Source organism: Chinchilla lanigera, unplaced genomic scaffold, assembly GCF_000276665.1.
Source record: "Chinchilla lanigera isolate Chin_1 unplaced genomic scaffold, ChiLan1.0 scaffold00076, whole genome shotgun sequence".
Lineage (NCBI taxonomy): Eukaryota > Metazoa > Chordata > Mammalia > Rodentia > Chinchillidae > Chinchilla > Chinchilla lanigera.
Window position 1 is genome coordinate 717039 of NW_004955477.1, and position 13724 is coordinate 730762.

At 34.4% G+C, this 13724-nt stretch overlaps 1 protein-coding gene across 9 annotated transcripts in view; it reads left to right on the forward strand.

Moving 5' to 3' along the window:
* Plekha1 (pleckstrin homology domain containing, family A (phosphoinositide binding specific) member 1) overlaps nt 1-13356 on the forward strand; it is a 70755-nt gene extending 57399 nt beyond the window's left edge. For 2 of the 9 annotated variants that reach the window (XM_005401937.2, XM_005401945.2), the window contains 5 exons: nt 624-692; nt 7405-7469; nt 8055-8118; nt 9889-9999; nt 12445-13356. In XM_005401937.2, the coding sequence (XP_005401994.1) occupies nt 624-692; nt 7405-7469; nt 8055-8118; nt 9889-9999; nt 12445-12753 (618 nt within the window). In that variant the 3' untranslated portion in view covers nt 12754-13356. Of the gene's footprint in view, nt 1-623; nt 693-7404; nt 7470-8054; nt 8119-9888; nt 10011-11189; nt 11261-12444 lie in introns of all 9 variants that reach the window. The other 7 variants (XM_005401940.2, XM_005401942.2, XM_005401941.2 and 4 more) reach the window with 7 other exon arrangements.
* The last annotated feature ends 368 nt before the right edge of the window (nt 13357-13724 follow it).

Consider the following 13724-nt stretch of genomic DNA (forward strand, 5'->3'; position numbering starts at 1 on the left):
TTTCTCACTGTACAGTTTCTACAGGTGGAGTCCTTTCTCGCCAGGCTGTGATACTCAGCGCTTGTTAATTAGAGCTTTGAAGGAAACAGTCTTTCCTCTTTGTTTTTCTCTGTACCCAGTGTCAATCACTTAGAGATACTTTAGAGCACACACAAAAAGCATACTTCATTGACAAAAAATGTTTGTATAAAATACTCTCTTTATTAAGTATTTATTGCTTTACCACTGTGTGTAAAGTACTTGTAGAAGGAGTCATGCATTTTAAAGATGGAGAAACCTGATGTGGTATAATATTTCCTGTGCTTGCTCTTTACTTTGTTAGGGTTGGGAGGAAAGGGAGATTACTTTTTGTTCTTTTTTACTTTTAGACTACTAAAAGTATGAAATATTATAAAATCATTAATAAAACCTAGAAGCCAGCCACTACAGGTTGAACCAGGAGTTCATGGCCTGGGCAGCAAATGAGAGATGAGCTTTCATTTAATGCTGTTACTAAGGGAGGGCCATGAGGTTTTCAGTAATTCGCATTTCCAATTGTGGGTTCATATCAAAATGATTAAATGGTGCTTAACATTTGACATTTTTAGAAACCAAAGTCTTATTTCTGTGTTCATTTCTGGTAGATGAAAAACTGGAAGAGGAGATATTTTCAGTTGGATGAAAACACAATAGGCTACTTCAAATCTGAACTGGTATGTTGCTACATCATAAGTGTTGCTTTACAAATGCTTGAGAAGTGTTACATTCTGCTGAACTATTTTATGCTATCTAGTTTTGAGGGTTGAGTTTACTTTGTTGTGATGCTTTTGAATAATAGCATTTTTCTTAAATAAAAACATCATATCTTTAAAGAGGCATTCCACCTTAAAAGATCTAAAATTATCAGCCCTTCTGTAGGGAAAAAGGAATTCTTTTCCACTGTTGGTAGGACTGGTGCAGCCACTGTGGAAATCAGTGTGGAGATTCCTCAAAAAACTAGGATTGGAGGTCTCATTCAACCCAACTATTTCCCTTCTGGGTATTTTTTTTAGAAGAACTGAAAACATCATATCACAGCAATGTATGTGTACCCATGTTTATAGCAGCACAGTTCATCATAGCTAAATCCTGGAAACAACCCAAATGCCCATCACCTGAGGACTAGATAAAAAAGATGTGATATTTTTATACAATGGAATATTACTGAGCTATAAAGAAAGATAAACTCGAGGCTTTTATAGGTAAATAGATCCAACTAGAGAAATTGAATAAGTGAAAAACATCAGACCCGCATCTGTAAACATCATATTGTCACCCTAGTGTAAGAACTTGAAAGAGTAAATAAAATCCAAAAGGTACAATTGATATTGTGAAAGGGAAAGAAACTGCTCAAAAGTAAAGAAAAACAGGGAAAGGAGAAAAAAAAGGAAGGGAAAAAATACATATGTATACACAAGATAGCTAAGATAATTGTACTACTGATTTGTTGAAAGGAACAGTTAATGTTAAATTTTTTTTGGCCAGTGTTACAAAATATACATGCTTATATCTGGTGATCTGAACAACTACTTTAAAGACAACAATATGTGATATAACAAGCATTGTTGAATTTCTATCTTGGTTTTTGAAATTCTATATTGTTCCTAATTTTTTATTCTCTTTAAAATTATATATATTTTTAAATATATTATAAATATATTTTTATATATATTTTAAATCAGCTCCTTCCCATCTATAAATTTCTTTCAGAGGGCACTGGCGAAATTAGCATACACAACTGAGTCTGAAATGTCAACGTTTAAGCTTTTATATTTGTTTTTTCTACCCTGCCTTAAGATTTTTGTTTCCTGTTTCAGATTGACTATTAATTTGCTCATGTAGGCTGTTTTTTTCCTGTCTGAACATAGAATCAAAAGATTGAGATTCCCTCTCTCACTTGTTTGAGTAGCATCCTCATGTAAAATGTTTGGTTACCTGAGTCCTGCAGTAGGTTGTTGCATAAATGAATGTGGTTCTATACCTCTTCTTGTTGTATGAAACTGTTGAGAGGAGAGCCACATACTTTCTTTGAATGAAGGTACCACGGCAACACTTTAATAGAACTTCCTGCCCGGGTAAAATGTTTCATATCCCTGCTGTGCAGTCCTCTGCCTACACGTGGCTTTTGAGTGCTGAAAATGTGGTTAGTATGACTGAGAAGCTATTTCATTTTATTTTTATTTATTTATTTTTTTTGTTTTTTCTCCGGTACCGGGAACCGAACTCACGACCATGCGCTTGCCAGGCAGGCGCTTTTGCCGCTGAGCTAAATCCCCAGCCCCTGCTATTTCATTTTAAAAGCTAACCCTGATATTATTTCATTTTCATTAAGTTAAATCTACATAGTTAAACATATATATAGCTAGTAATTACTATATTGGAATGTGTAGCTCTAGAAAATAGGGAAAAGAATATTTAAGGTCTCAGATGTCATCTCTTCTAAGAGGTTTTGCCCAGGCAGAAGGGTAGGAACAAGCATTGTAGCTTAAGAAGAACCCTTGCAAGGTGAGAAGATTATTAGCTCAACGTGGAATAGAGAGAAGAAGGCATACGCAGAGGGAAGAGACTGATGGCAGAGTTGGAGAATGTTTGCATGCATACATTTATATTGATAATACTATCTATTAGATACTTGAAACCAAGTTGCCTGCTGTCAAAGAAGAAGAGTAATGGGGAAAAGGAAAAAAAGTTTATTAGATTGGTGTGTTACTTCGCTTTGTGTCTGTATCTGAGCTGAACAATTTAAAGGCAGAAAGGATTATTTTGGCTCACAGTTCTAGAGGTCTGGCTCCACGGTTGCGTGGCTCCATTGATTTTAGGCCTGTGGTGAGTCAGAAACATCAAGGTGGAAGGGAATGGCAGAGCAGAGCTGCTCACCTTCTGGCAGCCAGAGGCAGAAAGGATGAGAGAGCCAGAGACAAAGGGACTAGGAACCAGATACAGCTCCCCAAGGTCACACTCCTGTGAGTCACTCACTTCAGCTAGGCCCCATCTCCTGTTTCTAGCACTTGCCAATAATGCCATCAAATTATGATCTCAGCCCTGGATCAGTCCACTAATAAAGGTAGAACCCTCATGATCTGGTCATTTGAGAAAGAATACAAACTTCAACTAGGTCTTCAACACAATGAGATGGGGGGGTGTTTTAGATAATCACCATAATAATTGGAATTTGATACGTTGATGTACTTAACATATACAGGTAGATGTAGCTATAAATGTGCCCTGAGAAAATTGCCATTTTCCGGTGAAAGAAACCTGCACTGCATAGACATGAACTTAATAGACATGGCAGATTCCAGAGCAGGGACAAGAGAATTAAATGTACAATAAGCCTGGAATGTCCTGTGTCAGAAAGCAAGGACATACTCAGGAATGATAGGGACAAGTGAAAAGACCCAAAGGCCACTTTGAAAATAGTTCTCCTTGCCAAATTTGGGACACACCAGAGCATCCAACATCAAAATTAAAAATTATGGTAATAGATCGTAGCCACTGAAGAAAGTAGGAATCCATGAGCCCATACAGATATAAATAAATGATTGCATGATGACTGAATGTATGTCTGTATATTGAGGAATTAGATACTTATATAGTTGAAAAATACCTACCTACAAAATGAATATTAAGAAGAAAGGAAAGAGGAACTTTCGAGTCAAGAAGCCTGGCAGATACTTCTTTAATCAGGCAGTCAAATAATTCAAATGAACTTCATTAATGATGACAAGATTAAAGTCACCACCTGACAAGATAGTGTGAGAAAAATACAGCATCATTTCTGAGATTCCTGCTAAAGGTACATAATCTGAATTTAATCATGAGGAAACATCAGATACACCCATATGAGGGATGTTCTATAAAGTAACTCCTTGAAGTCCTTTAAAGAGTCAAGATTATGAAAGTCAAGAAAAGAATCAGGAATTGCTCCATAGTAAAGAAGAAGCATCATAAGCAGGTCTAGTTTGTGATTCTGAACTTTTTTTTTTTAATAGAAGACATGGGGGAGTTTCCTGACTTTGGAAGTTGTAATGTTTCCTTATAGGAAATACACAAAGCTGTTGAGGAGTACTGTGGGCCAGGGCAGCAACTCACCCTGAAATGGCTCAGGAAAGTCAGTTTTTCATGCTATATTTTGAACCTTTCTATAAATTCATGATAGTTTCAAAAGTTAAAAAGCACCGGATGTGATGGTGCGTGCCTGTAATCCCAGCACTCCAGAGGATGAAGCAGGAGGATCTCCACAATTTCAAGACCTGCCTGAGCCACAAAGTCAATTCAAGGACAGCCTGAACTAAAAAATGAGACCCTGTCTAAAAAACAAATCAATAAAAAAGAGAAATAGGATAAATTGAGGGGACTATACCAGGTAGAAAAATGAAGATATGAATAGACAATTTACTTAAAAAGAAATTAAAATGGTCCATAAAAATGATATTCAACATCACTATACATAGAGAAATGCAAATTAAAACAGCTGACATTTCTCCTCATCTTCATGCAAAGATGATGCTGAATGAAGAGATCCTTTCCTCTAAAGGCATTTATAAATGTCACTATGTAAACAAAGGAGCTAGGACTTCTCGGAAAAGTAACTGATTTCAAAGCTGAGACAGGTAGAGTATGAGCTGAACCCAGAAAATCTAGTTGTGCCAGAAAATAAGGAATTACCTCAGCTGCTATATCAATAATGGTTTCAGGCAAGGTTTTAAACTTAATGTGCAGAATTACGTTGGGCAATTGAAAGTATTATACAGGTTCCAAGTATCTCCTCACAAGATACTTCACAATGACAAAAGAAAAAGTAGTTTTATAGTAATTGGCAACAGTAACCTTAAGCGAGATACCAGGGTAATACATTAGTTAAGCCCCATTGTGTACAACCTTATAATGATGCCCTAAGAAGAACATAGTGTCCTATGTTCCACAAACTGTGGTTTCCGGTCAGAAACGTGTAAACTCAATATTAGCATGAATAAACATCTCGCAAATGCAGGTTGAGAGACGTTCTACAAAATAACTGGCCTGGATTTTTTTAAATCTCTTAAAGATTATGAAAGAGAAAGACTAAAGAACTGTTCCATAATAAAGCAGACCAAGGGATATGATAGGCGACCAAGGGCTATGATCCTAGGTTGCAACCTGCCAGAAAATAGATTGTTTTACTTTTGCTGTGAGGGGTACTTCTGGGGTGATTAATGAAGTCAGTATGGTCTGTGGGTTACATAGTGGTATTGCATCAGTGTTGAGTATTTTTGGTTTCCAATTGTACCATGATTATATAAAAGTATGTCCATGTTTTAGAAAATACACCCTGATACTCTGCCATGAGAAGGATAAACTTTAGTCATTTGTAGGGAAATGGGTGCTCCTGGGGATAGTGATGTTATGTGAAGTAAGTCAGACATAGGCTTAAATATTACATGATTTCTCTTATAGGGGAAACCCAGTATGTAAGTAAAGTACAGGTAAAAGGCAGAAAAAGGAAGCCAGGCGTGGTGGCGCACGCCTGTAATCCCAGCACTCAGGAGGCTGAGGCAGGAGGATCATTGTTGTGAATACTGTTGTGAATTCGAGACCACCCTGAGCTACAGAGTGAAGGCCAGCCTGAACTGTATAGCAAGACCCTGTCTCAAAAAAAGAAAAAAGAGACAGAAAAAGAAAGAGAAAAAAAGTTAATGTAATCCAGCATGCCCAATGTATCTAAAAGTATAGATAAATTTAATCCTGATAAAATGAAAAAATTTTTTAAAAACCAGGAGTAGAGGGGAGGGGGGAAAAAGAATTGAGATGTATTACTTACATATATCAATTTCCCACAATGAATGTCATCATTATATACTGCAAATTTGTACTAACATTTTTTAAAAACAAAATATGCACTGAAATATTTAGTAGTAAAGTTGCATCTGTACCTTGTCTAAAGCATTTTAGGTAAAAATATATATGTATATGCATATGTTTATATATATGAGATAACTTTTTTTTTAGATAACTCATTTAAAACCAAATATAAAATATTAACATCTTGGGAAACAAGGTACAAAGTATGTGGACATTCTTTGTATGATTTCTGTAAACTGTTTTATAAAACACTGAATTTGATTAAGAGAAAGTTTCTTACCATAGTTTAATTTTTTTATTGTTGCTACATAAAATAATGCTATATCTTAATCTCATGGTAACATTAAATGAAATTTAGAATACAGTATTTAATGAAATGTATAATATACTGTTAGAAACCAGTTATGTTGTGTATTTAATTTTATTACTTTGGATGAAGTATTTAATGTGTCTGATCCTCAGTTTCTCTTGGTGAATATTGATATATGTATTGTGGTGTAGAAAATTTAGAAAACTCTTTTAAGAAGCAGGATGCTTACCAACAGTAAATGTTCAATAAATGTTTCTTCATATTAAAGTGATACTGCTATAATGATATATTTAAGTCAAGCTACATTGCCATTAATCCCTCAAAATATTTTAAACATATCTATCCCATTGTTCTTGCCACGTTCTGAAGCAGTTCTGTAAGTTCTTTTCCCTGGGTGTCTTTAGTTGCACTGTTGTGGCTGCTTCATAGTCCTCAGTTGATTGAGAACGCTTACCTTTCATGGTCATTTTGACTTGGTGGAAGAGTCAGAAGTCTGGTGAATAAGATCTAGTGAATACGGTGGATGAGAACAAACCATAGTTTTCACAAAGCTAGCTTTCTGGTGTATGGTACCCAGCATCACAATGTTTTTGTGAAAACATGAAAGAGGACTCCGAGAACTGCTTCAGAAAGTGCAATAACCATGTGTAAGTATTCAAAAACAAGGGAGGATATTTTAAGGGGGACTGATGGCAATGTCTTTTAATGTAGTGATTAAAATTTTTAAAAAACATTCACTGTGTATTTTGATCACCTCATATCAAAATGACATTCCAGAAAATGACATTTTGACATTCGATTAAAAATTAAAATTTTTTTTAAACATTCATTGTATATTTTGATCACTTCATGTATATCAAAATCCAGATCCCTAGTGGTACATAGGGATCCATCCAGGACCAAGTCTGATGGTTAATGGCTTTTTTTTTAAACATAGAAATGGCAGTTTTATTCATAGTTAATACAGTCAGGTAATATAGTTGCCTTTTCTGAAACAGATGGCCTTTTGATATGCTACACTATCATTGAGGCCAGAAATCTTGTTTGAAACAACAGTGTGTATAAAGGTATTGGATTGATATATTCTGATGCTCTGTGGTTTAAGATGGTAAACTTTCATGTTAGATGTGTTTCAAGAGAGAAGTATAATTTTCCCATTGGCCTACAAATAAGAAAACTAACCCTTAAAAGGATTTTAAGAACAAATGTCCTATATCTGTTTGCTTCTTTGCCAGGAAAAGGAACCTCTCCGAGTAATACCACTTAAAGAGGTTCATAAAGTCCAAGAATGTAAGCAGAGGTAAGGAACTTGTTGGCTTGATACTAGCACTTACTAATACAAAACAGTACCTTAGTTTCATTAAGATATTTACAGATTATATTTTGCTATATTCTAATGTAATTTTTAACTCATTATAGTTGGGATATACTAGAATTTTTGAAATACTCAAAGTATAATTTGTTTATTTGAAAAGTAAAAAAATTCATAAAAAGCATATTAATGGAAAGAAAAAAGTTTAATATGAACACCTTGTACCATCAGATTTGATAAATTCTTTTAATGTTAATTTTAGTATTTTGAAGGTACAACAGAATAGGACCTTACCAAAAAACGACTTAGCAGAGCCTTCTTCCTTGTGCAAACTGTCAAAGTTAGAAACTTTGAACTTTAAAGTTGCTTTGTGAACTTTTTCTAAAAATAACTACATAAAATTTATACAATTTAATACAAAAAACAAAATGGGAAAAAATAATAGGTTTTATTAAATGAATTGTTTTACCTCTAATATTTATTTATTGCCACATGCTTGACCCTGAGTAAACAAGTAAAACTATCAAACTACTGCTATTTAAATATAATTGGATAATTATTTTTTCATAACAGTGACATAATGATGAGGGACAACCTGTTTGAAATTGTAACAACATCTCGAACTTTCTATGTGCAGGTAAGATATTTATGTGGAGATTATAGAGCCTCTCATAAGAAATTACTAACCATAGAGGTGAATAAACAAATAGTGTTAATTGCTTTTGAGGGTAAAAATATGACAAATATAATTCACTAGTTTAATAAAAAGATATAAAATGTTACTGGTAGGTTGTATATTTAGGAATGGAAGTATCTTTGTCATGAATTGTGAAATAGAACCATTTGAAGGGAGGGAAATGCTGTTTGGGGGGTTGGGAGTGTTGAGACAAGGTCTCGTTATGTACTTCAGGCTGGCCTTAAACTTAATATTTAACTTGGCTAGCCCCAAACTTGCAGTTATTTCCTGCTTCAGCCTTCCGAATGCTGGGATTATAGGTATGTGCCACCACACCTGGCTAGAGAAATGCTCTTCTGACTTAGATGTTACATGTGTACCTTCAAATTGGATTATTTTCCACTTATTTGGGAACTTGAATAATTTTTTTTGTCATCTTATAAAAAGAAGAGCGCAAACATTCCTAATACAAGTAAGCAGATCTTAGTTTTACTAATAGAAGGCATCCTATACTTCAGTTTAAAATGTACTTTTTATGAAAGTTTTTAAAGAGAACATTTGTTTTATAAAAGTTACATATGCTTACTACGGAAAAATTTAAAAATAAAAATTAAGAAAAAGGTTGTTTAGAAAACAATCCACATTCAAGCAACCATTCTTAGTTTTTTGTGTTGCCTTTCTCATAGCAAGTGGGGTTACACTAAATATAGTGTTAAATCTTACTTGTTTCATATATTGTAGTCTTTTTCCCCCATGTCACTAAAAATTTTCTGAATTTTTGCAATTGCACCATACTCTATTTTATGGACGGTTGCCAAGTAAACTGCGTTTGTTATTCTGTTACTGAACATTCATTTACATAGTTTTCATACGTTTACTATGATAAATAATGTGATGATGAACATCATTATGCATAAATTTGCCTGAATTTCTGATTTCTATAAGATAAGTTCTAGATTTAGTTTAACAATCAGAACATGAACCTTTTTATATTGTGGAACTGGTTTCTGGAATTCAGTTCCTATTAGTTATAAATGGAAGTATTATCTACCTTTGCCAGCTTTGAGTTTTCCTTTCAAAAATTCTTTGGTTCAAAAACATTCTGTGTCTTTAAAGCTTTGAACTTCTACATTCTAGAATCTAGTTCTAGATCTACTTCTAGATGTAGGTAAGGAATCATAGACTTCTGGAATCTAGAAGACATCATCTATCTGCACCTTCCTAGGACCCTGTTTAATTGGACTAATTTTATAGTGAGGTTTTAAATTCATAGTGGAAGCCAGTATTTTGGGGTATGGCTTTCAAAACTCCTTTTAGAATTCAGGATATGACTAAAAATTATTTCAAGAAAAGTATGTAAAATAATGTCAGAATGTTTTTTAAATAACATAGGCATATATTCTTGTAGCATATTCAGATAATGTAGCAGTTGGTAAAAGGAAATAAAAGCTTTCTTTTCCTAATTTCTTTTTAGAGGTGTCATTATTGACATTTCTGATGTGTCTGATTTTAAAACATTAAGTGCCCAGTTTATATCTCTGTATACTAACTTACCCAGCAAAACTTGGTTATAAGAAGTGCTTCTACAATTGGAGGAGGGGTTAACATTGCTTTAAAATGATTTTCTAAAATCATTTGGTGACAGTATAAGTGGCAAAATAAGTACATTGGATTTATAAAAGTAGAAGGTAATTTTGAAGAAAATTTGAATGAGTCCTTTCTTTCCTTTAGGCTGATAGCCCTGAAGAGATGCACAGTTGGATTAAAGCGGTCTCTGGCGCCATTGTAGCTCAGCGGGGGCCTGGCAGATCAGCATCTTCTGTAGGTCTCTCCTTCTCTAGGGTAATATTCCTGTAGGTCCCTCACCTTGTTGTTTTCCTTCCTCTCCCCCTAATCCTTCTTGTTTCTTTCTTTATTGAAATTTATTTGCATGTTGACTTTCATACCAATTGGACTTGCGAAAAATAATCCGTTTCTAATTTAATGCTTCCTTGTAGTGTTATGTATACATAACTTTCTGTGCATTGTATTGTGTTAAATGCACAAGCAGGGTAACTAAAGAATAAACATTTCCTTGCTTTGTTTAGCAACTGTTACTTGTCAGTAGGTCTCAATTTGGTATAATTTGAACACTTACTATGGTATTTGGCCTAATTGTTTAAGGTACATTTAGTTCTTGTGTTACACAGTTTTGTGATATGTCAATTTTTTCCCCTACTTCCTCTTTCATTTAGGTTTGTTTGTTTATTTATTGGCTTAATACCATAAGACCTCTGAACAAGCTGAAGCTTTAAATACCTTTAGTGGTCCCATTCAGGATTTTTTATTTTTTTTCTTTTAATTCTTATTTTTGAGCAAGTTAATATAAAAGCCTGTGTCTGAAAACTACCATAATTATCTTTGTGGTACTGTGATAAGAAAAGTAAAAGAACTAAAAACATTTTACTCGGGAAGAAAAATATTTCTCATGTTTGTATACATCATTAAAAAGTAAATTTTGCTTTGGAATATTTTGATCACTTATCTCTGAGCTGAAAGTACAAATCCCAGTGAAAAATGAAAAATTATAGCCATGTCATCAGCAAAAAGAAATCTAATGTCCTCTATAGTCTTTATTTTTTAGATTTTTTTATATATGCTAGGTATTCTGTACTTTTAAAATCTTTTCTGATAGAAATATTGCTTTTTAATAGTTTCCTAGTAGTGATAACTACAGGTCAATAAGTAGAACTCTACCTTTTATTGCTTGTTTATCATTCTACTTACATCCTTTTTGGAACATCTAAGAAGTCACTTTCATAGGTATTAATTTTGTAACTGCCTACATTTATGTGACTTTTTCAGCAGTCAAGTATGAGATTCTCTGTAAAAACAATGTCTGTTGGGAAGAGGAAAGTTGGAGAAGGGTGTTTGTGTTTTGTGCTTTGTGGTGGGGGCAGATTGGACTATCTAGCTATGACTGTCAGCAGAACTTTCTCTTTTCCTCCCTCTCTCAAGTATAGGTTAACTCTAATCTTTGCACTGTGTTCCAGATGCGGCAGGCCAGAAGGCTGTCGAACCCTTGTATACAGAGGTATACATCAAGAACTGGTGAATGCGGCACGTATGTGGGCTGTCACGCAAACGTGCCTTCTTAGTAGAGGGCCTGGACTTACTCACTACTTACAACTGATCATAGAAAGTTGAGTTAACCAAACTGCCCTTTGCAGTTGTCATAACTGATTTTGTCAACACTAACGCAAACTATTTCACCATAGTTATCAGGTTGAACATGGGTATTAAAAAAAAGATAATAAAAATAAAACTTTACTAATGGAAAGAGACATTAAACTAGCTTCTAAAAATTTGCTGAGTTTCTGCAAGTTTTAATTTTATACTATGACATTTGAAATGTACCTTTGTTTTAATAATATATGCAAACCCTATATTACTATCATTTTGCAGTGTATTTTAAATATCTGGTGAACTTTAGCCATGTAGTAGGATTCTATAGTGTTCTAGTAATTTTTAGTGCTTTTTTTCAAAGTCATTTATTTATGGTATCATACATAAATGCAGTATATTAGGAACTATATTGTGCAGTATATTTAGAATGGTCATACTTAGAGACGTCTTCAAATTTGATCTAGTTAGAAGCATATAGCTGATATTCATTAAAGCTTTAAGAGTTATTAAATAGGTACCCTTTTAAAATCTTAAACCATATGAGTGCATGGCATATTCCAAATTAAATGAAATTAAGTAAAAAGACTGTTGTTACTGGTTTGTAATGAAATTTAAGGGAGCAAGGATTAAGTTTTGTCAGAATGCTAGACAAATGTTTGAAAAAAATCTTGATTTCTGCTTATTAAAGAAATGTATGGCCTGATTTCACTTTTACATTCTGCATTTTATTTTTATCTTTCTAGAATATATGGTATAAATCCCATTGTCAGTTGAGAGTAGACTCAAAAAAATCGGATAACATCACTTTAAATGCAGTTTAGTTGCAGTTGGAACACTGTATCCTACTTTAGGCTGGCTAAGTCTTTGAAATGTTATAAGCTGCCAAACTCAGTTTTGGTGAAAGAACTGGTTTCTTAGTGCAAATGGTTGTTGGCTGTCACTGCTTTTAACTCACCCCTAAAAATGCATTGCTTTGGGAAAGAACTTGCACATTTATGCTGCATGGCTCACGCTTCCGCTTTATGTGTGCGTGCGTGTATGTTGTTTTTCAGAGAATCAGGTCTCACACTGTTACTAACCTTGTGGTTAATGATTGTATCTGACCACTACTGCTTTTTGCAGGAGCATTCTACCTGCCCTTCAGAATCCAAGCACACTGTCCGTTCTGCCGGCACAACAGCAGCCACCTCACATTCCACAGCCTCTCGCAGCAACTCTCTGGTCTCAAGCCTTACCATGGAGAAGCGAGGATTTCATGAATCTCTTGCCAAGGTCAAGCCAGGGAACTTCAAGGTCCAGACTGTCTCTCCAAGAGAACCAGCTTCCAAAGTGACTGAACAAGCCATGCTGAAACCTCAAAATGGCCCTCAGGAAAAAGATAGTGACCCAGTGGACTTGGATGATGCAAGCCTTCCAGTCAGCGATGTGTAAGCTGGAAGCGTGGGGAGGCCTGACTGCCCCTGCTATCCTTCAGTGTCCTTTCATGAGGCTTCTAGCCAAAGATGATAAAGATTGAAATGGTTTTTCATATAATATATATTATACTGGCTCTTAGCTGTACTCTTTAACAAGCTGGTAAACCAAGAATCTAGGGAGCAGCCAAATTAAATGTAATTCCTGTAAGAGACAAAAGTTTAATTGTCTCTATCAGCTGTCTGAAGCTTTGTGTATTCTCATTGGGGTGGTAAAAATGTGTGTGTGATACTTTTTTTTTCCTTTTTTTTGTTTAATTATTTAACAATTAGAAACATTAAAAATGCTTAATTACTTTGATCCTTTAAAAATGCTATGGCTTCCTATTAAATGTTCAGTATTTACACATTCTTACTCAGTAATATTACCACATGAAATTAAGATTCCTAAACTCACGATGCCTGTGGTGCTGCAAAATCTTTACTGCAATGTGGACTGTTTTGAAATTATAACCATTTTTCATGCCCTGGGTCTTGAGGTGAGTGGTAAATTTTGCATAGAAGCTATGACTAGATCTTTGATGAGGATGGTGGCTTGTCCTGGGTGAGAAAAAAGAGGAAATGAGAATTCAAACAAGTATATCTAAGGTAGTTGGTTAAAAAGGCCTAGGAATTGCAGTGGTTACTGCTTTATTCAGTGAAAATTACAAAGTTGGAAATTTTGGAGAGATCCGATTTTATCAAAGTTTTGTAAATAATTCTTATTTCTATATTTGGATCAGTGAAAGACCTCGTTTATATGTGAAGACATAACTGCCCTTAGTCATAAAATTGTGGCCTCTACTTTTTGTCACTAATAATCTATATTCAAGTGCCTGTGTTTTTTCATTTTGTTTAGGAATGTTTTGAGATTAATGTGTTCAAAAATCCCACATGATTGACTTTAAATATTGGAATAAAATTAATTTTCAATAGCATAGTTAATGTGTT